The sequence below is a fragment of the Chionomys nivalis genome, chromosome 6 (genome assembly GCF_950005125.1).
Source record: "Chionomys nivalis chromosome 6, mChiNiv1.1, whole genome shotgun sequence".
In the NCBI taxonomy this organism is placed as follows: domain Eukaryota; kingdom Metazoa; phylum Chordata; class Mammalia; order Rodentia; family Cricetidae; genus Chionomys; species Chionomys nivalis.
The window spans coordinates 24,318,160-24,343,125 of NC_080091.1; the positions used below are offsets into that span (position 1 = coordinate 24,318,160).

The 24,966-nt window shown below is 44.6% G+C and overlaps 1 protein-coding gene across 2 annotated transcripts in view; it reads left to right on the forward strand.

The window, feature by feature from the left end:
* The first annotated feature begins 202 nt into the window (after positions 1-202).
* Positions 203-24,966, forward strand: part of Meis1 (Meis homeobox 1) — a 140,892-nt gene continuing 116,128 nt past the window's right edge. For both annotated transcript variants that reach the window (XM_057772308.1, XM_057772309.1), the window contains exons 1-6: positions 203-947; positions 2,828-3,054; positions 4,840-4,981; positions 5,530-5,580; positions 6,368-6,418; positions 7,721-7,867. In XM_057772308.1, the coding sequence (XP_057628291.1) occupies positions 936-947; positions 2,828-3,054; positions 4,840-4,981; positions 5,530-5,580; positions 6,368-6,418; positions 7,721-7,867 (630 nt within the window). In that variant the 5' untranslated portion in view covers positions 203-935. The remainder of the gene's footprint in view (positions 948-2,827; positions 3,055-4,839; positions 4,982-5,529; positions 5,581-6,367; positions 6,419-7,720; positions 7,868-24,966) is intronic.

The following is a 24,966-nucleotide window of genomic DNA, read 5'->3' on the forward strand; positions in this document are numbered from 1 at the left end:
TAAAGCCGGCGGTCCGGAGCTGCATCCTGCATCTGTGTGCATGTGCCCTGGGTGTGTGGTGTTAGTGCCTGGGCGTGCGAATTCATGGAGCGCCTTTCTGCCTCTCCAGTGTGGCCAGAGCTCGCTTCGCGCACCCACCCCTGCCGAGGAGCCTACTTGCTGCAGCCCAATGCATTGTGTAAGACGCGACCTGTTATGGCCACCACTACTTCCGGGTTCTAGCATTCTGGTCGGAATCCACCTCTCCGCCTGTGCAACACACACTTTACACACGCACGGCGACTGCAAGCGGGCAGCATCGATCGTGGCTCCTTTAAGACAAACTCAGACAGACATTTTTTTAACCCTCCTCTCTAATCTCCCTTCAGTGCAGCAGTTGCAAAGAGGGAGAGAGAAAGAGAAAGAGAGCGAGAGAAGAGAGAAACTGATTAGGAATTAGGACTGATTCGAGGGAAGCAGGCGCTAGGGCTTTGTGCATTTGAATATTAACATTTGAGGTGTTCTGACCAGAAGAAGACAGAGCGGATGATCATTCATTCACCACGTTGACAACCTCGCCTGTGATTGACAGCTGGAGTGGCAGAAAGCCATGAGATTTGGTAGTTGGGTCTGAGGGGCGCTCTTTTTTTTTTAACTGATTTTTTGGGGGGGGGTAGAGAGAAGATCTGCTTTTTTTTTCTTTTTCTTTTTTTCTTTTCCTCCCGCTGCTGTCTTGGAACCGGAGCGCTTTTATGCTCAGCGACGCGGGCGCCTTGCTTCAGGTCCGGTAGACCGAAGATCTGGGACCAGTAACTCACAGTGCTGGAGACGCAAAGGGATTTTTTTCTTCGTGCTTCATTTTTTTTTCCGAGGGAGTTTGCATATTTGTTTCTTTTCACACTGGCCTTAAAGAGGATATATTAGAAGCTGAAGTAGGAAGGGAGCCAGAGAGGCCGATGGCGCAAAGGGTACGTATTAAAAACAATTGTGGAACTCAGATATGAGATTAAATTGAAACGTGGCTGAAAGACACTGCTGCTCAGTTTCCTTTTTTTTTTTTTTCTTTTCTCTCTTTTTGAATGAGGCTCCTAAAGCCGCGGCCTAAATCGACAGGTTTACTCAATGCATTTGTAGCTTCATGCATGCTACTTGTGGTTGCTAATTCAAGTGATCGAGATGTCTAGAGATTCCTAGCCAACAGCTATATAAATAAAAATACAAGCTCAAGGAGTCACCTGTTTTAAAAGAAAAGAAGAAAGAGAAAGGGGAAAAGGCTACATATCCAGTGCTATAATTTGAGCATTTAGGGACCAGAAGTTTAAAGCTATGTTTAATTAAAATAAACATTGGAAACTTCTGCTGTATTATCGATTATACCCATCTTTAATATCAGTAAAAGTAGATAGGAGTTTTAATTAAGTAACTTGTAGTACAGCAGTTCTTTGGTTGGAAAAAAATCATCTTTTAAAAGTAATTTAAATTTGCATGGATTTTTATGCAAGATAGTAAATTTGCAGATTTTTTCCCCTTAGGTAAGCCCTGTACTAATTGAATACTAAACACATAGCTACTCACTTTTAAAATGCAATACTAATTTCCCCAATATTTCTATTTGAATGGAAATGCCTTGAAAGTAAACTGAGACAATGGTGACCCAGCTGAGGTGGCTTCTTAAAAGAAAGGGGTCTACAAAAAGGCTTCCTTGCATAGTTTGTGTCCTGGCCCTCAGAGCCCTTTCTGGAAAAGAAAGTTACTAGCTGACACATTTTTCTTTATTCTCCTGGTTCAGGCAAATGTCAGCCTTCTTCCAAACTCCCTTCACGCCTCTGGCTTTAAGAGGATGAAAGTGGCAATTCCCCTTTCTTTGAAAAGCATTTCACTCTCACCCTTTCCGAATCTTAGGGGAAAAAAAGAACTTGCCTGGAATAAAACAATTAGAAAAATTCAAATGGCTGAATTTATCACAGACAGTAATGGCAATCACTTTGAAAGCACCCCTGCGCCCCCCAAGGTGGGTTTGGATATGTGTTTACTTTTGAATTTGCTTAGAAACTACTGAGTAACAATTGCCTCCCATGACTTCTACTCTAGGGAGAAAGTTTGAGGGCAGAAAAATAAAACGGAGCATTAGCTGCTGTCTGTGTAGCTTCTCTTTAAACTTGGAGGGAACCGTTGCCCAGTTCCAGGTTCAGCTGTAAAGGACTGCACAAGTTGCCTTCGGTACACTCCAATGTCACATATATAAGGGGGCCAGTTTGTTTTGTATAATTTAGCAGAGTTTGTTTTGGAAAGCCAAGCAAACGCAGTGTCTTGCAGGACTGCCCAATCCCATGTTGGCAGGGAAATAAAATGAGAAGCCTTTCTGAAATTCACGTGCTTGGCACAACTATTCCCATCATAACTTAAAAAAAAATCCCCCTGAAGTGAAGGGGCTATGGAGCTAGGCGGGTCTGCTTCACTGTCCCGGCACGTTTTATTGTTGTGATTTTCGGTTTCCTCCTCCAGAAACATGCGTGTTTTACCTTCCGCCTCCGGGAGAATGCCTCTCTGCCGTGTTCCTTCTTCCTTCCTCCCTTTCTTGCCAAAAGATTTTGAATTTCTGAATTAGTCTATATGGACACAAGTTAGGACAGGAACCTTCATCTGAGATGACTCTCCCTGAGAGCAATAGAATTTTTACTGTTAAAATTAATTTTTACAATAGAAAACTCAACTTTAGAGATCTAAGGCCACGGAATTCGGGTTGAAGGATCCAGCTGGACTGACCTTTCAGAAGCTCGGTGCCCTACCGTTCCCTGTGTACCCGCATGGCCTCTGACCCTTTTTTTCTCTCCTGTTTGTCATGCAGTACGACGACCTACCCCATTATGGGGGCATGGATGGAGTAGGCATCCCCTCCACGATGTATGGGGACCCGCATGCAGCCAGGTCCATGCAGCCGGTCCACCACCTGAACCACGGGCCTCCTCTGCACTCTCATCAGTACCCGCACACAGCTCACACCAACGCCATGGCCCCCAGCATGGGCTCCTCAGTCAATGACGCTTTAAAGAGAGATAAAGATGCCATTTATGGGTAGGTATAATGGGCAGAAGTTAAGTACTTGAGACGCGAGGCTTCCTCCCTTGCCCGGAGCCCTTGCAACCGGAAAGTCAGAGAGTCCTCTAGATTAGAAGTACATAGCCGGTGACTTTTCATTCATATTGCATGGAAATTGGGGGGAAAGCCTCCTCCCCATTTCCATTTGCACTCGGAGCAGGCTAAGCGCCCGGTTTGGCCGCCACGTTGGCCGCAAAGGAGTCCCAGTGCAGGAGTGGCTGCCTAAAGGTTCCGCGTCCTCTCTCAGCCTGAAGTCAGCAAATCTCAGACCTTGCTCGCTGGAGTTGGCTCGAGAGCGTTGGGGGGCTTTCAAAGTGTAGGCGCCTTTGTGTTGGAAAGAAACTTTTAGTTTAAGGGAAATCTTTTAAGCCATTGATTGTTCTGACTTGCGGAGTTTACTCAGCCACCGTATGCTGGTTCTGCTAGTGCACAATAAAGTCAGAAGGACAGCTGCAGGTCAGACAAGGGGGACATGCCTTGCTTTAAGGAGTTTGTTCAACTGAAGTCAAGGAGAGGGGCCGCTCTGAATTGACACAGACGTTTAGAAACTTCTAGGCGGTTGGGCACTTTGTGTTCAAAGGCGAAACCTTCAGGATTTATCAAGAAGCGCTTGCAGGATGCTCTTCTTCGGGAGACTCTGGCCAGGGCTTGCTGTGCTCCGTCGGCCATTCGATTAGACCCTGAACTAGGAAACCCTTTTTGAAAGTTACTTGTACTGTACTGTGTGCTGATGTTTTGGGGACACTCTCCCTACTTTTATTTTTAAACTTTGTAATAACTTTTATTTCACTTTTTTTCTTAAAAAAATATGTAGTAGTGACCCTCGACTAGGGGGGAAATCTTTTTGCTTTGGTTTCTGGTCCCTTGTGCGATGGGCTTGTTTAAATCCCAGCCTCCTCTCTGCAAATGGTTTAGGCTCCTGGACAGAACATTCGAGGAAGCTTTGAAAAGGACCCCAAACTGTTAAATTCCCAGCTGGGCTGTGAGAGCTAATAAAAGGCTCCTTGAACATTAAGTCTTTTTTTTTTTTTTTTTAAATGGGCTGAGACGAGCGACATCTAGGCCTTAGATACTAGTCGCTTTAGCACTCTAGACGAAAGAGAAGGCTTGACTGTAAAAGCATTTGAGGGAACTTTTTTGTGGGACTATGAGGAGCGTCTACAAAGGGAGGGCAGAACTGGGGAGCCATGGAGTACCCCCTGCTTCTCGGAGGGCTGTATGGCAAGGGTCGGTAGGTGCTGCCCTGTGACAGTCGGTCCTGCAGCCACAGAGGCCCTTTCCTCAAGTTTGCTGCACGCCTGCCACCGAGATCCCCTGAGCCTGGGGTTCTGTGCCGTGCCTCGGAGGAAGACAGAGGCTGGCCCTCTCCCACCCCACGGCCTGCGCGCCTTTCCCGGGCACCCGGTCCTGCTTGTGCGGCGGAGGGACGAGGGTTTGTCGCGGTGCGAAACTTAATTCAAAATGGCTGCTGGAACCGCTTGGATTTTACTCGTAGCAAATGTTGCCAATTTCTCCGGCCAGATATGCTGAACTGATCCACAGACACGGTCCGGGGCTCAGGGCCTCCGACTTCAGAGCCCTGGGAGAAGGGGGAGGTGAGCAGTCACCTGGGCGGGGGTGAGCTAAAGGGCAAAAGCGGATGATCAGATCACCCAAGGGTCTCTGCCTGTAGCAACTCGGGTTGTTTCTCTTGGGCGCCGTTTTTTTCGGTGACTCCGGACTAATCATTGTGTTGTTTGTGACTGTTGTATTTTCTTGCAGACACCCCCTCTTCCCTCTCTTAGCACTGATTTTTGAGAAATGTGAATTAGCTACTTGTACCCCCCGCGAGCCGGGGGTGGCGGGCGGGGACGTCTGCTCGTCAGAGTCATTCAATGAAGATATAGCCGTGTTCGCCAAACAGGTCAGCAAAATAAATGTTAAAAAAAAAAAGTAAAAGGAAACAAGAAAAAATTCTGTCCTCCCCTCGCCCCCCCCCGCGCACACACATACACACACATAGAGAGGGAGCGCTTGATCTAGAAAGAGTAATTTCTCAAAAGTAGCCCCAAAATAGTCTTCCTTCAGCCACGCGTGTTACTGTCTCCCAGAGATTTTCGTCCAGTGAATGTGTTTGCAGATCATCACCCATCTTCACACCCACTCACCATCCACAAGCTCGCTAGCAATTGAAATCACGAACACCACGCTACGTGGCTGCTTAGGTGGTGTGGCGGGCGAGCAGCATTCCGCCTAAGCGAGCTCTGGCTGAAGTCAGGGCGCGCTCTGGGCTGGTCTCAGGCCTACTGGGTTCACACTGAAGTGTTTCCGCGAGGGACGAATTTGAGTCACGAGGCCCTCTTGGAGATTACATCCCAACCCTAACAGTGTAAATAAGGCAAGAAAGTAGGGAGGCGACCAGATTTCACTTAATTTTTTTTTCTTTCCCCTTTCCTTCTCATTTGTATTTAGATTCGCGCAGAAAAACCTCTATTCTCTTCTAATCCAGAACTGGATAACTTGGTAAGAGCCTCTCCTCCCCTACCCTGTCTATCCACCCAACCTCCGGCCCCGACCCAGTTCTGAGCCTTCCGGACTGATCTGTTCATAGTTGCAAGTCGACTACAAACGTTTTTCTATCTGTGGACAAGTGTTTGGGGATTGGATCCCAGGGTATAAACTCATCTGAGAGGGCCCAGGAGCAGCGACTGGGGAACGGCCGGCTTTTGTGTTTTATGATGGTCAGGCCGAACAGCTCTAATCAGCCTGGGGATTTATCTCCCTGCCTGTCAGCGTGTGTGCTTAAACCTTGTGGACTTCCAGCCTTACGAGTCTCCTTCAATAGGGCCCCGACGAGGGTAGAGGCTCACCCGCCACCCCCCACCATCCCCAAACAACCAATTGGCATCAAAGGTGCACCGACAGAAGGCAGGAAGAATTTTGCAAAGTGCAAAGCCACTGTTTGGGGGGAAACTTTCCTAAAACTTCTTCATAGGAAAAGTGTAGCTTGGACAGTGGCCCTTCGGGTTGGGTTGGGGGCAGTAAGACCCGGGAGGGGGAAGCCATGAGGAAGGAGAGTGTTTATGATCCCCACTTAGATGTTTTGTTGTTGGTTTAGCTATTTTTTCTCCTTAAGAAATATAAGCCCTAGATGGTACCCAGTCGCTGCTATTAAGTTTTAGTGTTATTGCCATAAATCAAAATAACTCTATGTATAAGGGGAAGGGGGTGAGTTGGAGATGCTAGAGCTGGGACAGCCAATTCTCATCAAACCAGGGATGGAGTATTCACTCTTTTTGTATCTTTGCAGATGATCCAAGCCATACAAGTATTAAGGTTTCATCTGTTGGAATTAGAGAAGGTAAATTCTTTATTCCTCTTTCCCTTCTCTCTTCCCTTTCATCCCAACCACACAGGAGGGAGGGTTCAGAAGGACTGAAGTTCAGGCTTCCAAGATATTTGCATAAATGTCCCCCCCCCATAGTAATTAGTGTCAAGGCCAATCTTAGCGTCCATTTCTCTTTGCAGTTTAATTACAACTTCAGCCACTAAAACCAGGATCACAGACACTGCAGCCTCGTTCGTGTACCTTGCTGGCTCTGAGTGCATCAGCTGCTCTGCTAGGCACCCCAGTGCATGCTTAGAATGCCGGAGTGAATTTGTTTTACAAGTTAATGCCTCCGTGTGTGTGGTTTTTTTCCCCATCTTCCTTCTCTTCATTGCTACCTGGGGCTTGGGGTGGGAGTGTTTTAGTGAGTTTCCTGAGGATGATTTGAGAGCAGTGGTAGGTCCAACTCAGAAGGGACCGGTAGGACAGGACAAGTGGGCAAAATGTCCTAGGGAGGAGGGCACGGTAGAGCTGGCTCCCAGACAAAGCAGGGTTGGTAGTTCTGTCAAGTTCTTGAATGTGTGATCCAGCCCTCACCTCACCTTCACACTCAAGAGAGGGTGTCGGGGTGGCATGATTTTTCTACCTTGTTCTATAAATCTCAGCAATAAAAACTTAATGCATTGTAATTCAAACTAACATGAAATTGCATGCACACCGGGGTTTCTTCTGAGTTTTTCCATGTAAGGGATGCCTGGGGCCTGTAAGAGTTGGTTTTACTTATTAGACTTAAAGATTGTGAGTAATTCTTTTTTTTTTTTATAAAAATCAATGTGATCAGTTTTTGCGATAGTATTTTTTTTTTCTTTTTTCATATATTGGGGATTTGGGTAGTCAGGCATGGATCTTATGTCATCACAATACAAATGTGTGTGTGTGTGTATGTGTGTATCACACATTTTCCTGAGAAACTTTGGGAAACGCTTTATGGCAAACTAACGGGGTGAAATTAAATAGTTTACCTTAAGTATCAGCTATGCAGGTCACCTTTGTGATGGCCACAGCTCCGGGAGCAGATGAATTTAACATGGGTATTGAGTATGTTGTAGCCTGAGAATCATCTTGTCACTGTCAATTTTCTGGGATATCTCTATTTTGCAAGAAAAGAAAGTTATTCCTAATTCCGAATGCATCTGGGGGTCTCTAGAGGACAATTGCCCTGTGTTTCCCCTATTTGGAAGTTCGGGTCTCACAAGGGGGGTGGACTGCACTTGTCAATGTCGTTTATGCACTCCTGATTATATTTCCATTTTTTTTATTTCTGTCATAATGTAGGTACACGAATTATGTGACAATTTCTGCCACCGGTATATTAGCTGTTTGAAAGGGAAAATGCCTATCGATTTGGTGATAGATGATCGAGAAGGAGGAGCAAAATCAGACAGTGAAGATGTAACAAGATCAGCAAATCTAACTGACCAGGTATGAGGCTTTCAATTTCAACATCCCTAAGAAAAAGAAAATATCTGTATGCATATTGCTTGCTGGCTCACTACCACCTCCTTTATTATTTGCATATGATTAAGTCCCTTTTAGATACATTTCCATCAAAATGAAAAATTTTGAATAATGTGGCTATTATTGCTTCATTAAGGCTGGCTCTGGGATGGGACCTGAGAGATGAGCTTGGAAGAGCTTCGCCTGTAAACTTGACCTGTTTCTTGTCGCTTTTAATTTTTGTCTTTATTTTATTTACCCTCCATAATAATGGGAGTGTTAACTGCCAGTGGCCACCTCCAATTGTAGGGCTTTGTTCATGGGTATTTTCCCCCCTTCTATCTTGAAGAAAAGAAAAGTGTAGGGTCTGCTTATTTCTTATTTTATTAGGAATAAATCCAAGATAGGTGGTCTAAGAGAGACAGTGAGGATTTGAAATCTAGCAAACGCTGGCTATTTTCTCCCTGTCTACACGCTTCATTAGCCTGTCTTGTCAGTTTTCCCCGGCCGACCGCTTCTAGACCTGACTGAACATTGCTTTGTGTGGTATTCCCTGCAAGCTCGCCCATTTTATTGTACTTAATAGAAAAAAAAATAAAAGCAGGCCGAGGTTAGAAAAACAGATAAATATGGACTTTTCTCCTCCTCCTTTCCACTCATCTTCCAGCTGGTATGTACTCCGGGCTTTCCACATTGGCAGCTTTTGGCAGGGTGAGCGTCAAGGACGCCCTGGCGACTCCCTGGGTGTGGAGGGCAGGGGCCCATTGCTCTCCACTGTGGCTCTTTGCTGTGCCCCCTCCTCTCCAGTCTTCCCTCCAGGCCCCCTTTTCCGCTGTGACTGCTAAGTGGGGACGATTTTTATTTGGAGTGGGGGTGGGTGGGTATTTCTATCATTGGGGCACCACCATTTGCTCCCAGTTTCTCCTTCCTGCTGCTGTGTCTCTGGATTGGTTCAAATGAGTTGGAAAAAAAAGCAATGAAAGTGAAAACCTGAGGAGATGAAACGGGGTCCTGGATAGCTCTGTGAAGGATTGCTGCAAAGAATCTAGAGATTTAAGCAGTGGTCTCCTTTGCCTTCAGCCCCATCAGGAAAACCCTAGAGCCCTTTCTCATTTGGGCTTGACATATGTGTGGCTTCTTGCGGGGGGGGGGGGGGGGTACCTCAGCCTGCCTTTGTTAAGTCAAAGGCCAGCGACTCCACTGTTTTTCTCTGCAAGTTTTTATCATGGTCACTGCCGCCCAATGTTGTCTTGTTCCAACTTCATTCTTAGTGGCTTCTGAAGGTATTCTCTCAATATCCTTGAGTCAGCCTAGGCGATTCCTCAGCTTTTGCTGAATTTCATCTTTGCCCGGGAGTAATATGACAAAGTAGAACTCTAAAAATGCCAGCAGGATAGGTTCTCACTGCTATTCTGTTTGGTGAGTTGGAAACTGGTCAGGGTGGGCTGGTGCACAGAACCCAGTCTGTGTAGACCAAGGTGGGAAAGCTGCAAGCAGTCCCCCTCCCCGCCCCCACCCCAGTGCCTAAGGCTTCCCAGCCGTTTTAGGGGCTCAGTTGCCAGCCCCGTTAAATGCAGATTCCACTAGTAGCTGCTGTTGAGTAAAAATTGTAATCCAACAAGCCAAACTAGAAAATGGGATTCTAAAAGCTCCGGAGTGCTGGGTACATAAAGCTATTTGAGCAAATTACAAGAACTGCTTAGGGGCATGAATGAAATCAACACTTTAATTGCCTCCAAAATGAAGATTTATACCCCATTTTCTCAACGAAGCATTATTTTATTAAAGTCAAAGATAAAGGACCAAAGTTATGGAGTTTGGGGAGCGTAGAGGACATAGAATTAATACAACGTCATTGACTTCTCCTTATTCCTTCACAAACTTCTCTTACTCCGTTTCATTAGTCTAAAATGTGCGTCGGATAAACACGTGCCTTTTATTCTCCCTTCCTACCTACAAAAGGAGAATCAAGTTGGCGGTCCATGCTGTTAAGATAGGGACTGCGTAGGTTTGTCTGGGTTCCTGGCGCTGCTGGTTTGTGGTGTGTGAGCTTGCCCGTGTGACCCCTTGGGCGCACCCAGCTCTGTTGAATTGAGGATGCCAATGGTTGTATGTTCTTGATATTATCCAGTTGCAAAAAGACAGGAGCTAGTGTGCCTTGAAAGGGTCCGAGGAGGTGAGCGCAGTGAGCTGTTAGGGAGCCTGGTGGGCTGGGCTGCCACCCCTGGCTAGGTAAGGAGTGAAGGTCAAGGCACTAGAGCCAACCCGTGGTCTTCAATTATTTGTTCAAAGGACTAGGGCGGGTCCCCGGGGGGTGCTGAATCCCCCGTTGAGGAGCCTCAGGGGCCAGCCCTGGAAGAGTGGCTTCTCCCCCCTGTCCAGGAAGGCGGCCCAGTTTGTTCAGGACCCGACACTGGGCTGGTTCTCTGCAGGACTTGACGCTTCAAAAAGGCCTAGTTAGCTCATTAACCGCTCTGCCTCTAGGGTCTGCTGATAGTACTATTTATTTTATTTTGTTTCCCCCACCCCCTTGGACAGCGCGAAGGCTGCCATCTTCACCAGGGTCTGGGATCAATGATTTTGATGTCAGTTGATTTCCTGGAGGTCTATTTAAGTCGGCGGGAATTCACTTGGCCATGTAATGCTGTAGATTCTACGACAATGTAGGGTTTTTTTGTTTTTATTTTATTTTATTTTATTTATCAGATTAAGACACCAGTAGAGGCTATAATCCTATTCTCCCCCACTTCTTGGTGTTTCCCGGTCTTCTCCACTCCTGGAGGCCATCTGGAGGTCCCCTGGCCATGCCTAGTGGTCGCCAGCCTCCTGGGCGCCCTCTCCCGACCGTCACTCTCGAGCCGGGCGCAGACGCTCGCGACCCCCAGGGGTTGCAGGCAGCAGAATCAGAAGGAGGAGATAAAGGGACGGCCAGATACCCGGGAGAGGACTGAGAGGGAGCCGTGCATACAAGGGTTTGGCTGGGAGGTCACCGGCCAGGAAGGACGCTGGGACGAAGCTAGGCTAGGCGGAGCTGGGAACTAGGGGTCCTGGGTAGAATCGGGGCGCCGGGCGGGGCCACCCAGATGATGGACTTGAGGCTGTACTCCCGGAAGGAGCCGTCGCCTTCCTTCCCGAGGATATCTGTTCCTCTTTATTCCCGAATCTTAAGCATTTTTTGACTCCAAGGACTAAGGCAGAGGAGCGGGGAGCCTCCCGGGTGGCCAAGTCTCGGGAAAGAGCAGAGATTAGCCAGGCCTGTGCTCCGCCATCACCAGCGGCCCAGCTTCTTCCACCGGGAAAGCTGGTCGCTTGAGAAACGTAGCCTTCGGATTACAGTTTTATTCAACAGCAGCTCTCCGGGGGTCCTCCTCTGAATCTGCATTTAACAGCTCCTGGGCCAGAGCTGGCGGCCTGAGCAGGGCGCCCTGTTGCGTGTTAATCCTGACTGGCCAGTGAAGTCTAGGGAGAAGTTCTGGGGCTTGCTGAGATGAGGCACGAAAGCCCTGCTGGCCCCGGAGGTTAAAAGCCAAGTGCTAGCAGGCTCCCTGGGGTGGTGATAGCCTTGGGGCGAGGGTAGACACCGTAGCCCCGGCCTGGGCAGCCCAGGCTTGGGGTGCCTGGCCACCAGGCCTAGAGGCGATCAGCCTAGAGGATAGTGGGCTGATCTGTGCTAGCGCTAAGGGTTCCCAAGTGGGCCTGGGAACTTCGGTGACTATTGTTTTATCTATTTCCGAAGTTCAGAAGGCCCTTCCTGAAGCATAGTTTGAGTTAAACGTTTTAAAACTGAAGTCAGACTTGACTGAATGCTCTTCCTCACTCCAAAATGGCATCGAGAGTGATATAGGAGATTCCAGCTTTCCCATGGTAGAGGTTCTTGTAAGGGAGATAACCTAATGTTCTTCATGGCCTGAATCGGCTGAGAGAGAGAGAGAGAGAGAGAGAGAGAGAGAGAGAGAGAGAGAGAGAGAGAGAGAGAGAGAGAGAGAGGCACAGATGTTTATCAATACTAGAAAGGTCTGCAGCGCATTTTCATTCGCTGAAAATTGGGCACAGCCAGCAGTAGGTAAGCAAATGGGCCCCTTATCAGGTAGCTTGTTTCCGAATGCTTACGGTTAATACAGTGTTCAAGAAATTGCAAATGCTTCGTAGGATCCCACTTAAGAACTTGCTCCTGAACCTCTCAGTGCACAATCCTTGTAAGACACAGGGTCTTAGCATTGTCTTAATGTCACTGTGGATTGTTGGGGGTCATGTGATGTGCCCTTAATTCATTTTTTTTGAAATATGTCAAAGGGAAATTATGGCAAGGTTCTCTTTAATGATTAAGTAATACGGTGTTGACTGCTTGTCACTACATGGGCTAATTGGGACGCTCATTCCGGAGCCTTTGTTGTTTTGAATTAAAAGTTACTTGTTTAGCAGGTATGTTTTTATTGTTATTTTCTGCTTGGCTTTTGTATTTATGTACAGCTTCTGAGTGGAGATAGATTGATTCTTAATAGGGGTGTTTAAAACATTTAAGAAAAACAGTAAGAGAAAAAGTATAGGCTCTAGATTATGCAAATAAACCGAGATCAATTATATTGTTAAATGTCAGCCAGGTTTAAATGCTAATAGTACATATTACTACATTTTTTTTTGCTAGCCCCTCTCCAACCCCTCTCTTCCTGCCCCCCATCTCCTTTTTACCCCTCCCTCTGACCTTCTTGCCCTCCCAGTAGAAGTGCCCAGTGCAAGTCCCATGGTTAATAGACAGCAATGATACTCAGGCTACTTTGTACAAACTAAAGCCATAACTGTAACTACTGATTCTGGCTTCACTAGCTCCGAGGCAATAGGTCACCCCAACAGCAATTCTCCCACTGGAATGACTCCATTGCTCACCCTTCAGAAATAAAGAGAGTAGTTGTGCCTCCTGTAACTATTGGGCCAACATACAGACTTGTATTAGGAAAGGGAGAAGCTTAAAGAGCAAAGAGGAAAAGGAGCAAGAACTAAAGCATGGGAATGTGGCTTCTTCTTTCCAAAAAGCGGCCAATATGCTACCATTGCTCAACTCTGACAGTAAATTTCGAATCACTTTGTTTTCAGACCCTCATCTGTTCATATCTTAAACTGTTTGGCATAGTCCAAAAGATGTAAAACACAGCTGTTGCTGGGCAATGGAAGGAAAAGCACTCACGGAAACTTCAGAGTCGAAAAATAGACTGGGGGTCTGAAGCTGAGAGGTGGTTATGAAGGCCGATAGGCTGCAGTGTTAGCACAGGGCCTGCTATTGCTACATAGGCAGCTTAGCCACCAATTAAAGTACATTTGGAGAAACTGCAAAGAATGACAATAACTTTTACTAAGATTCTCACCATAAATGAAAGTAATTTTCCACATGGATTCAGATGAAACATTTTCATATTGGCAACTTATAGTTTCCATTGCCAAAGCAGTGGGTTTTTTTTTTTAATGAAAAGTAAATATGTTGAAAACGTGAAATTGTAAAGTGTATGTATGTGCTTGTGTGTGTTGCTGGAGACTGAACCCTTCCTAGATAAGTGCTCCACCACTGAGCTGCACCCAACCCAAGGATGTATACAGAAACTTCTAAAGGAAAGTGGGCATGCAGCCAAATTCCTATAGGGCCTACCAGGGAAAATCAAAAAATGAACATGAAATAAGACTTCCTGTAAGGAGGTCTATAATTCAACATTATTTGACTCCACTGTCAAGGAAATAGTCGGAGGACAGTAAACTGATACGGTTCTCAGTCATTTTTGTTACACAGTCTTAAACGTTTGCAACTGTCACATTTTACATGGCCTTTTTTGGATTATGACATCTGTTATATTTGTGTTGAAGTAGTACTCAAACTTAGGCTATAATTGAAACAAAATCTTTTACCATTTCTCCCAAGGATAAAAAAATTGATATTTCAGATTAAATACAGTTATGGGAAATATTCCTTTGCAAATAAAGAGATGAAAGCAGATGTATACGACACCGTTTATCTGTCGGTTGTACAGAGAGTAAAGGTTCTCGAAAATCCTGAATGAAAGAGAACTGTAAATCACAGGAGGCTTGTTCTTTTTGCCCAGCGGGAAATAGCCAGCTGTAGCACTTGTTTAAAGTTAGGATCTACAGCACTGGAGAGATGGCTCAGTGGTTAAAGCAATCGTCGTTCTTCTAAAGGACCCAGGCTTGATTCATAAAATCCACGTGGTGGATCACACCCATCCATCACTCCAGGTCTCGAGGCTCCAATGCCCTCTCTGACCTTTGCAGGGACCAGACATGCACAAACACTCATCTGCATAAACATAAATAAATAAGTCTTAAAAGTAAAGGAAAGTTACCGTCTAGGAGATGGGGTGTGGTTCAACAGTACAGCGCTTGTCTAAGCAAGTGTGAGACCTCAGGTTCAATTCCCAGAACTGCAAAAAAAAAAAAAAAAAAAAATTTACATAAAATAAAAATTAAAAAAACTCAAACCATGCTGGGTGGTGGTGGCTCACCCTAGTTCTAGGACAGCCAGGTTTACCCAGAGAAAACACTGATTCAAAAAACAAAAATAAATAAAAATAATAAAATAAATAAATCTGCCGAAATGAAGGAAAACTGAACCTTTATTTAGTATACAAGATAAAAGGCTATCTACCCCCTATCCTCAGTTTACTATGCTGTGATTTCAGGGCAATGGGGCTAAGGGAAGCTTTGTCATTTCTTAATCAGCCTCTCTAGGAAATACACCGATATTGATCAGTTGTTACATTCTCCACACATTACTAATGTGACATTTTAAATAAATGGTATAAAGTATACCTTGTAGACTAACTGAGAATATATCCATTTAAATATTTGTCCGAGAATCCAATGTCAATCAGTTTAATACAGTCAAGCGCACAGAATTGGAGCAGTTGTGGTACTTTACCGGGCTGCCTGGAATACGTTCCCAGACAGCTTCTCTTAATCCAGAGACTACGCTCTCATTAAACAAATAGAAATGTACAAATCTTGTGAGATTGCATTTTTTTTCACTTGTTTCAGAATTTCTAAAGTCCACTAATACACAATATAAAGTATTTATTCTCTAGCAAAAAAAGGTTTATCTCTAGATTTATGCAATTACATCATTTATTGTTAGTATAAATAGACATAGTCAAATAAAAATTATGACCAGAATCAAGTCATGAACTTTTCTGAAATTATTAAAGGGTGCCATTGTGGTTATTCCATGACACATGCACCAATGTGTGTGGATAAGCTAATGGAGAATAAATAACTTATAAAAATGAATATTATATTATTTATAGTTCCCAGAAATACGTTTCTACAGTTGATTCTTTGGGCACTTGAGGACTCCCAGTTCACAGTCATGTTCACAAGCAAAGGACTTGCCTATGCGGCGTGACACCTCTGAAAATCTTCAATGAAAGGGTGTTCACCCGGCGGCAAGCATATTGCAGTCTGCACACGCATGAAGTGTGTTCTTCTGCAGACGGCAAGCACTATTGCAGTCTGCACACGCATGAAGTGTGTTCTTCTGCAGACGGCAAGCACTATTGCAGTCTGCACACGCATGAAGTGTGTTCTTCTGCAGACGGCAAGCACTATTGCAATCTGCACACGCATGAAGTATGTTCTTCTGCAGACGGCAAGCACTATTGCAGTCTGCACACGCATGAAGTGTGTTCTTCTGCAGACGGCAAGCACTATTGCAGTCTGCACACGCATGAAATATGTTCTTCTGCAGACGGCAAACACTATTGCAGTCTGCACACGCATGAAGTATGTTCTTCTGCAGACGGCAAACACTATTGCAATCTGCACACGCATAAAGTATGTTCTTCTGCAGACGGCAAGCACTATTGCAGTCTGCACACGCATGAAGTATGTTCTTCTGCAGATGGCAAACACTATTGCAGTCTGCACACGCATGAAGTATGTTCTTCTGCAGATGGCAAGCACTATTGCAATCTGCACACGCATGAAGTGTGTTCTTCTGCAGATGGCAAACACTATTGCAGTCTGCACACGCATGAAGTATGTTCTTCTGTAGATGGCAAACACTATTGTAATCTGCACGTGTGAAGTATGCCTTTAGAAACATGCACGACCTTCCATTACTTTAATACGATTAATCGAATCTTATGATTGTGCTGCTTTCTTTTTTGTTAAGCATACACTCTTAACCTGTAGAGTGGGCTTAAGCGGAGGGTATTTTGAGTCATTTAGAACTTATGACAGTGAATGACATTTTGAGTGATCTTGGAATTACCCTAAAATCAATAGATAGCGATGCTTGCATCAGAGCCGGACAGCACCAGGTAACGGGGAGGGATGGTGGGTGGCAGTCCTGTGGGCTCTCCTCCAGGGCTGCCTGTAAATGCCGGGCTGTGGATTCCTGTAGCGATGCGGAGCTGCAGTACTTGCTTGTTTGGATCACTTTGGTGCGTCCCGCCCCCCCACCCCCCCCCCAGCAAAACTTTTCTGCCTGAGATTTGAACTTGAGCTGCCTTGTGGGCTGTTAGCCTCGCGTTGGTTTGTTTCCAGGGAAGATGTTCATTGTTCCTTCAGAACAGGAATACATAGTGACCAAACCCATCACATATTGACACCATTTGCTTTATAGTTAGGAGAAAAAGCGAAAGGTGTAGGTCCTGTTTACGTTCTGGGGCTGCCGACCCTGGGTGGACAGATCCTCTACCTCTACACTCTTGCTCTTGTGGCTTTAATGACTGGTTTGGGTGATGGTATTCTTAACCAATGGTCCAGGTTTGGCCCTGCATCTTCATGATTTGCATTTTGTTCTGAATTTACATTCCCGTCATGTCCCACAGAAGCGCTTGAAGGTGAAGTGTGTTTTAGAACTCTGGAAAATGAAATTTATATAGAAATCGACACAGCTGTCAAAGGACAGGGACAGAGCAGTTTGAAGTAAACTCGGAGCTTTCTCGTATCATCTCGACTTCCAATAAAACTTCTCTTAAAAATTGTAAAAATGAAAGAATAAGGATTTCTTTAATAGTAAAACACCCCTTAAAGCTCTGCAACTGTTTGGACGTGTTCCCCAACATTAACTTAATTTGATAGGTAAGCTATAATTAGCCGAGGCCCGTAGTGTTTTCTGTTATTCAAAAGTTATTCCTCAGTGGTTTGAAAAGTTCATTTCAAACTGAATGGTGTACAGTGTCGGATATTTCGGGGCATGCTTGCACTGTTTACATGAAATGACACGTTTGTCTACAGGCCTCGAAGGGGGGATCCATCTGGGAGGTGGGCGAATGATTGTAGATTACATCCTACAATGTAAAGTCAAAGCAAACTCACTGGAGCCCATGCGCTCCGCTCCCTTGGATTGGTTTTGCATGTAGCCTTTCCTTTCTATTTATTGGAGCGTTGAAGCTACTCCCTCTGAAGTTAAGACAAAAACAAAAACGGGGTCCTCCACGGGATACAACTCATAGGTGGTATCTTAAATCTATATTAATCATAAACACCAGCGATATAGAGATGAAACTAAAAATGACATCAGGTAGGGAAGATTTTTCTCAGCTATGTCAGTATAATCAGAAGAGAGGTCAACAGCAGAATGCAGGTGGGCATCTGGGGTTTAGGTGGAACATTTAGTTGGTAGTTGCTATCAGACATGGAGTTGTCTTTAATCCCTCACTAAAGAGAACTTTAGGGTACAGATTTGTGGTGACTAGCCACTGAATATAACTTTTATTTGAAGTTGTCATTTGTGTATCTTCCAAGTTACCGCCTTGCCTTTCACTCTTGAGCATGCCAATGGGTGTAGTATTTCTTTATCGTCCGTCACTTGCATAGTTTGTGCGAATCACCCAACAATTCTACCAAATGTGTGACGCTTTTCTTCACGAGAGAGCCATGGCATTTCTGCTCGAGCTGACATCTCCATATGTAGATAGTGAGGGTTACCCTAGTGAGTGCATACTGCCCTCTTTCACAGGGCCACTCTGTCTGCCCGTGCTTCATGGTTCCAGATGTAGATACATGGAGCCAGCATCATGTTTTCATTATTATTGTTTGGTTGGTTTTGAGATAGGGTCTCCCTATACAGCCCTGGTTGGCCTGTAACTTACTATGTAGACCAGTGGCTCTCAACCTTCCTAATGCTGTGACCCTTTAATACCTTTCTTCATATCCTCATGACCTCCAACCATTTAACTGTTTTGTTATTGCTGTAATTTTACTACCATGATGAACCATAATGTAAATATCTGATATATGTAGGATATTTGCTATGTGACCAACAGGGTCACAGCCCACGGGTGAAAAACTTCTCACTGATGTATACCCATCCGGCCTCAAACTCACAGGGGCCCACCTGCCTCTGCTTCCTGGGTGCTGGGATTCAAAGTGTGAACCTCCATACATGGTGGCCATATTCGTTGTAGTTATTGTGAAATTTTTTTGACCATAGTTTGTAAGACAGAAAATCAGGAACTTCACATTTTGAACTGAAGTTACTGATAAATGAGTTTTTTTTTAAAGGAAATCAATTGAGTAACAGACACACCTAGCTTCCTTTCTTTCCGTGTTTGCTCTGTCCCTATCATGTGCTGAAAATTTCTGAGGCATATTATTCATCAAGTTTTCATACCAGCTGTTTTGATGACGTGGCCTATGAATCTGCCACATTTAAGGATTTTACAAGCTGTGTTCAGTAACAAAGTGATCAAAAAGCTGGTAGACTCATTGTGCCCTGTACGCAATTACACAAAGTGATAGTGGCCTACCAATGATTCATGTCCTATGCTCGTCAGGTGTTTTGTTGATGATCGAATATTTTTATTCTAATAATTATTCAAATTCAGCCACAATCTGCATCGGAGTGAGTTTATTATAAACATTTCTATGTTGCAATTGGGAAGTTGCAGCAACTCAATTTTCTTTTCCCAATTACCCTGCCCTTCTCATTAAGAGTATTATCTTCACCCCACTGTTGGGACATTCTGAAGGTTCGCTTGCCACCCTAACAGTGAGGTACGTGAGTGTTTAATATTTATTAAGGGCATGTAAAGAACTGCCAGTATTTTTTTTTTTAAAAAAAGGATAATAAAACATTGGCAAGTCAATTATGAAGCGTTCCCTCATAACTAGTATACCCGACACTCAGAAACTTAAAACAGTGAGATCAAGCCCAGGACATTGTTAACCTGGGATGTGGTTTAAGGGTGGCCTTCTGGTGACTGGGTGTTTTTAACAAGGGGGCTTTAATACTGGGCACCCTGGCCTGAAACCCACACTATTTTCAGTGACATTCAAGCTAAGGGCTTGACTATAGAGAAGCTGGACATCCTGGGAAACAAAACCTCTAATTCGATTTCGGGAAGATTTGAAAAGATCCTCTGAAGACTGTATCTTACATAAATTATGGGAAAGGGTGGCTCGTCTCCTCCCCACGTCAAAATTTAAACTGCCAGGGAGTTGAAAGATTCCAAAATCCTTGAAATAACAGAATCAAACTTGGTTGGAACTCTAAGCATCCAGAAATGCTTCTTCAGACGAGTGGGAGATTGACTAGCGTCGGTGGCAAGTGAAAGTTTCCATGATGGGTGGAGCAAATAGGAGTGTACAGTAACTGTTTCTTTTTCTTCCTCAGACAAACCTGAGGGCTTTTTTCGTGTGAGAGTATAGAAGTAGAAAAGGTAAAATTTTGGAAAAGCTTGGGAAAAAGCAACCGAGTTTGCTGCCTTCCTTTTCAGGAAGTTGGTATCCCAGAAAAATATAGTCTAGGGACCGGACACTCAAATTTGAATGTGGACTTTGCTAGTGAGGGTAAATTACTTCCCCTTGGGAAGCCTCGGTTGTGGAGTTTCTGAAACTGGGAATAGTTAATCTCCGGTCAACCAGTCACCATGAGAACTAAGGAGAACCATGCAAACTGTGTCAAAGAGTGCCCCCAAGCACTGTGTTAGACAACATGCTGGCTTTCTTTTTAATTACACTCTGCCTATCCTTCAAAAACATCAATTGACTTGACAAAAAGAGACTGGGTCCTGGTTTGATGGAGGTATTGTTTTATAGAACGTTTTATAATTATAGAGCCTCAAGAACAATCTAATTGTTACTTTGAGTAGGTCACTATTATTCTGATATCATTTGTGGACTAAAAAGAGGCTGAACTGGGCATACACCTGTAATCCCAGAACTCAGGAGCCCATGAGGTATGGGGATGGAAAGTGTGAGGCCTGGTTGCCTAGTAAAAAGCTGTCTCAAAACAAAACAAAACAAAACAAAATAAACACCCCCCATCAACCCCACCTCTCCACCAACTAAACAAACAAAACAAAACAAAACAAAAATACAAATCAAAGCAGCTGGGTGTGGTGGTACACACCTATAATTCCATTGACAGGGTTGGGGTTGGGGAGGTGACATAGATAGATCTCTGTGAGTTCAAGGCCAGTCTCACTTGCTGAGTGGTAGGTCAGTGGAGCTGCATAGTGAGAGGAGAGAGAGAGAGAGAGAGAGAGAGAGAGAGAGAGAGAGAGAGAGATTGAATCTTCAGACAGCTTTCTGAGATATTGTAGCAAACCACTGAAAACTCACTCTTATGACACAACCCAGATGTCAGTGCTGGATGAATCCTGTACTAAGTACTTTCCTGAGGTAATTCCTAGAAGTGAAGTGAATGTACTGTGTTCATCACAGTTCTTTATGAGGTGTTGTCTACTCGCGCTAAGGATGCAATGTGTTAAGCATCATTGGATACTCTTGCTGGTAGAAGGCTTGCTAAGAAAGTTTGTGGTTTGTAGCTGTTTCATATAAGAAACCTTTGGGTTTATCTTAATTTCTCTGAAGGACAAGTATCGAGTTTCAAATAGATAATAAAACACTAGCACACAAACAGTCTTATAAAAGGGACTTTATAAGGCTGTGCATACTAACATTTAGTTATAGAATGCTGAATAGAAGAAATGCTGGAAATATGATACAAGTTTCAATAGGAAGCTATTAGATGAATAAATAGTATGGCTTGAAATAATTGGAAATAAATAATTGCAAATACGGTGGTACTACTTGGATTAGAGCTTTGTTTCAAAGGTTAAACTCTGTGAACTACTGTTCCAAGGTATGATTTCCAGAGCAACAGAGAAAAGGCAAGGTGATTGTTCGTTTATTTATTTTTGAGATAGAGTATATGTATGTTGCCCACGCTGGTCTAGATACTTTCCCTCTGGGACTCTCTGTAATCAGGCTTCCTTTTTTGCTTCTGTTCATGGCACGTGATTCCCCTCCAACATCCTACTGAGTAGAATTTGAACACTTAGTACACTTGAATCTTCTCTGAATCACTCATCTGGTCTTTTAGCCAGTTTTGAGATTCTAGTAAAGCCGGCTGTCAATACTTGTCCATTACCCTTTAGCCGTGGCTAGTCTTTTGCCTTCTAACCTGTTGAATGTATTCGTGTCAAAATCCCTTGTCTTCTGAGATCCCCATGAGGTTTTCAAGGCACGGTGTTAATACTGATTCTCCAAACAGAAAAGTGACCATGTGGATCGATCGGACATGCGCGTTGAAAGCTTCTCGGTGCTCTTTAACATTTGTAGATCTTTGCTTTGCGGCATTCACTTTTAAATTCTTAGATGAATTAACTCAACTCTGTACATTAGCTGTCCTGTGAATTTCAGAATAGAGACCTAAAAGATGCCAGCTGTGGAAAACCAGGAGTTTAAGAAGCCTTGGGAAAGATCCTAGATCTGCACTTCCCACTATTGCTCCTCCTGTAGGTCATGCAACCAGGCCCAAGGTGCTGAGGATGAAGCCTAGATTTTTGTGATGTATATAAGAACTAGCAGAGTTCAAATATCTTATCCAAAGGGCAAGTTGCTTTAAATTCCTTTATGATGTAATTGAAGACTTTTGAAACCATTCCTCGCGTGTTTCTGTCTTATGCTCATGCACATTGTGGATACCCATTGCTGTTTGCACGACTATGTGAGCTCGTGTGCCTTTGTGCAACTGGGCTTCAATGACTCCTGGAACTCACACAATCTTACCTGATAGAAGGCTTCTCATTTGTAGATGAAATAACTCCTTGGAGAATTTTTACCAAAGGCAAAAAAAAAAAAAAAAAAGCACAAAAATTCTTCCTTCCTCCTCTACATGCCTCATTACACAGAGATAGGGAATTCATTGTTGGAAAAAATTATCATTTGTAGGACTAACTTGTGGTATATGTGAACTGGGAAATACAGAAGTCAGTTCAACAGATGCTGTTTCCATAAGTTGACCACCCCTGCTATATATCATCACAATACAATAAGAAATTACACACACAGTGTCAAGTGTGTGTGTGCCTGTGCGTGTGCAATGCATCAAAGTTGCTTAGTTATCAAGGTTTCTCCCTTGTACTCTGCCTGAAGTTACCAGCTAGCACTGAAGTGGCGAGCGCTATGCCGTAGGAATGGCTAGCTAGCCTACCAGTATCCGTCTAGATGAAGAGTTCACAGTGGCAAATACAGTAGGGCTTAGACTGCGAGCAGAGGAAGTGTGATGGTGTGGTGAGAGCCGCAGACCCTGAGAGAGGATGCTGGGCTTCCATTGCCTTACCACAGATTTACCATCTGCTCGAGTCACCAACATTAACCCTTGGGCCTCTAGTAATGAAATACAAGCCCATTTTATTGCTCTAGTAAATAGGGGCATAGTAAGATCCTAGCCATGTGTGGTGGCAAACGCCTTTGCTCTCAGCACTCAGGAGGCGGAGGCAGGTGGGTCTCGGTGAGTTCAAGACTAGCTTGGTCTACATAGTAAGTTCCAGGCCAGTCAAAGACTCAAAACCAAAGAACTTTGCGGACCTACAGATGGGGGAAGGTAAGGTAGTGAGGTAGAGGAAGAGAAGGAAGAGAGAAGAACAAAGGCAGTTGGTGAAGACGGTAGGATTGTGTGCCCAGGGAACAGCAAGTGGTGGTGGGTGAGAGCACTTGCTGCTTTTACAGGTGACCTGGGTTTGGTTCCCAGCACCTCGGCTTACAACTGCCAATAATTCCAACTCCAGTGATCCAACGCTCTCTTCTGACATCTGGGGGCTTTGCAGTTGTGCCTTAAACATATAGATAAGCAGACATAGGCATGTATGTGAATGCGTGCGCACACACGCACAAATAAAATAAAATGGGATATAGTAAGATAAAGTAAAGCCAGCATTTGGTGGAAGAAGAGCATGGGCCACCACTAGGGATTGTCTCCTTACAGCACCAGCAATTGCCTTCTACGCTTTGCCACCCTTCAGCAAGAGATGCATGTATGTTTGTTTGTGCACACGTGCAGTCTTCAGAGGTTAGAAGAGGATGTTGGATCCACTGGAACTGGAGTTACACACGGTTGTGAGCTCCTTGGGTGAGCTCTGTGTAGGTGCTGGGAATCAAACGCAGGTCCTCCGGAAGAGCAGTCAGTGCTCTTAACTGCAGGGACATCTCTCCATCTCCCCACACGTTTTAAAATGGCCCTTCACTCCACAGCATCTGTGTATATCAAAGCATTAATTTTTGAAGGCTTCTGACATTTAAAAACAACTAAAAGCTTAAAAGGGGAACAGACAGATTTACTCCATTAAAACAAACAAACGAAACAAAATAAAGCGTACTGCTTGCCTGAACTTCCTTTGGTTAAACGAATTTTCTTTAATGAGTTCCAGGAATCTCTTCAAATCCTGTAAAGAAGTTCACACTTTTTCTGAATTACCTACATTATAAGTTGAGAAGATGTAGACTCAAAGGAACATGTTTTGAGAAAAACAAGTTCCCCCAAATCCCTATGAAGTGCAGGTGTCTAAGAAAGAGTGGTTTAATGGATTTAGTGATTGCATGGTGAATTCTGGCTATGAAGCAGATGCAAACGGGGCATGTAAAGATAGCTTTAGGGGTGTCTGTTTATCAAACCCTAAATCCTCATTCCTATGAGCATCTTGGCATCCCTCATTCCCCAGTCTTAAGTCTGCACTGGAAAATTAGACCTCGTTTCTCACTGAAGTGCTGCTTCACTTGGCATCTCCTTCCTATCTGCTCCTCTGTATTTGTATCTTTCTGGCCCTTTTCCTTGAATGATCTTTGTGTAAGGGTTTTGTCAGGAATCATCCTGGCTGATACTAAGTGTTTCTGAAGACTCATGGAGGAGACCTCAGAAGTGGAAAGTTCAGAGATGGAGTTAATTAATTTTGACTCTCCTAGTGTGGTGAGATGGTGGGACTGTGGCATTTGGCAACTCCATTTCCTACAATAATGACTAAGTGTGGAGTGGTGTGCGTGTGTGTATGCTTGTGTATACCCACGCATGCGTGTGCAGGTATGTTCAGCATGTGTTAACGTGGGGATTTTTGACTGAGTGTGTGCATGACCATCAAGCGCATGATGGATTGGCGATTCTCCTGATCTGGAAGGACTCAGTCTATGCCTTTTGAGAGGTGCCAGCTCTTCTAGGGCACTAGAAGTTCTTTACTAGAGAGCCCTGGCAGCTTGAGAGCACATGTCTGTATGTAGACAGCCCCCAGACTGCGACTCTGCTTGTGTCACTGACTTCTTCCTAGCACCCAGCGGACCTCTTCTCCATCAAGATCACCAGACTCAGATCTCCACCGTGTCTGAGTGAGGCCAGGAGGGGAGAAGTGTTTCTGTTGTCTTCCAATAGAAGAGATTTAATTCTAGTTTAGAAAAGAGGATTTTGACATTGCTCTGATATGAGCGATGAGCTGGGAGGAAACATCAAATTATTTTGAGTACTATAAAGCTGTCTATAACATAAGTTGCCAAATTAAACCTGATGGGGTGGGAAGAAGCAGACCACTGTGAAATCATGTTGTTCCGGGGTCAAGAGGAGCTCGGTTTGCATTCGTGTTCCATACCAGCTGGGAGGTAGCCTACCCTAGCCTGCGTCTCTGCTGCCGTGACCAAGATCACGACCAAAAGCAGCGTGGAGGAGGAAAGGATGTTGAGAGCTTACAGTTCCACAGCACAGGGCATCGCCAAGGGAAACCGTGCCAGGAACTCAAGGCAGAACCAGGAAGTAAGAATCCGGAGGCAGGAACTGAAGCAGAGACGGTGGCAGAGCCCTGCTGGCTGGCTGA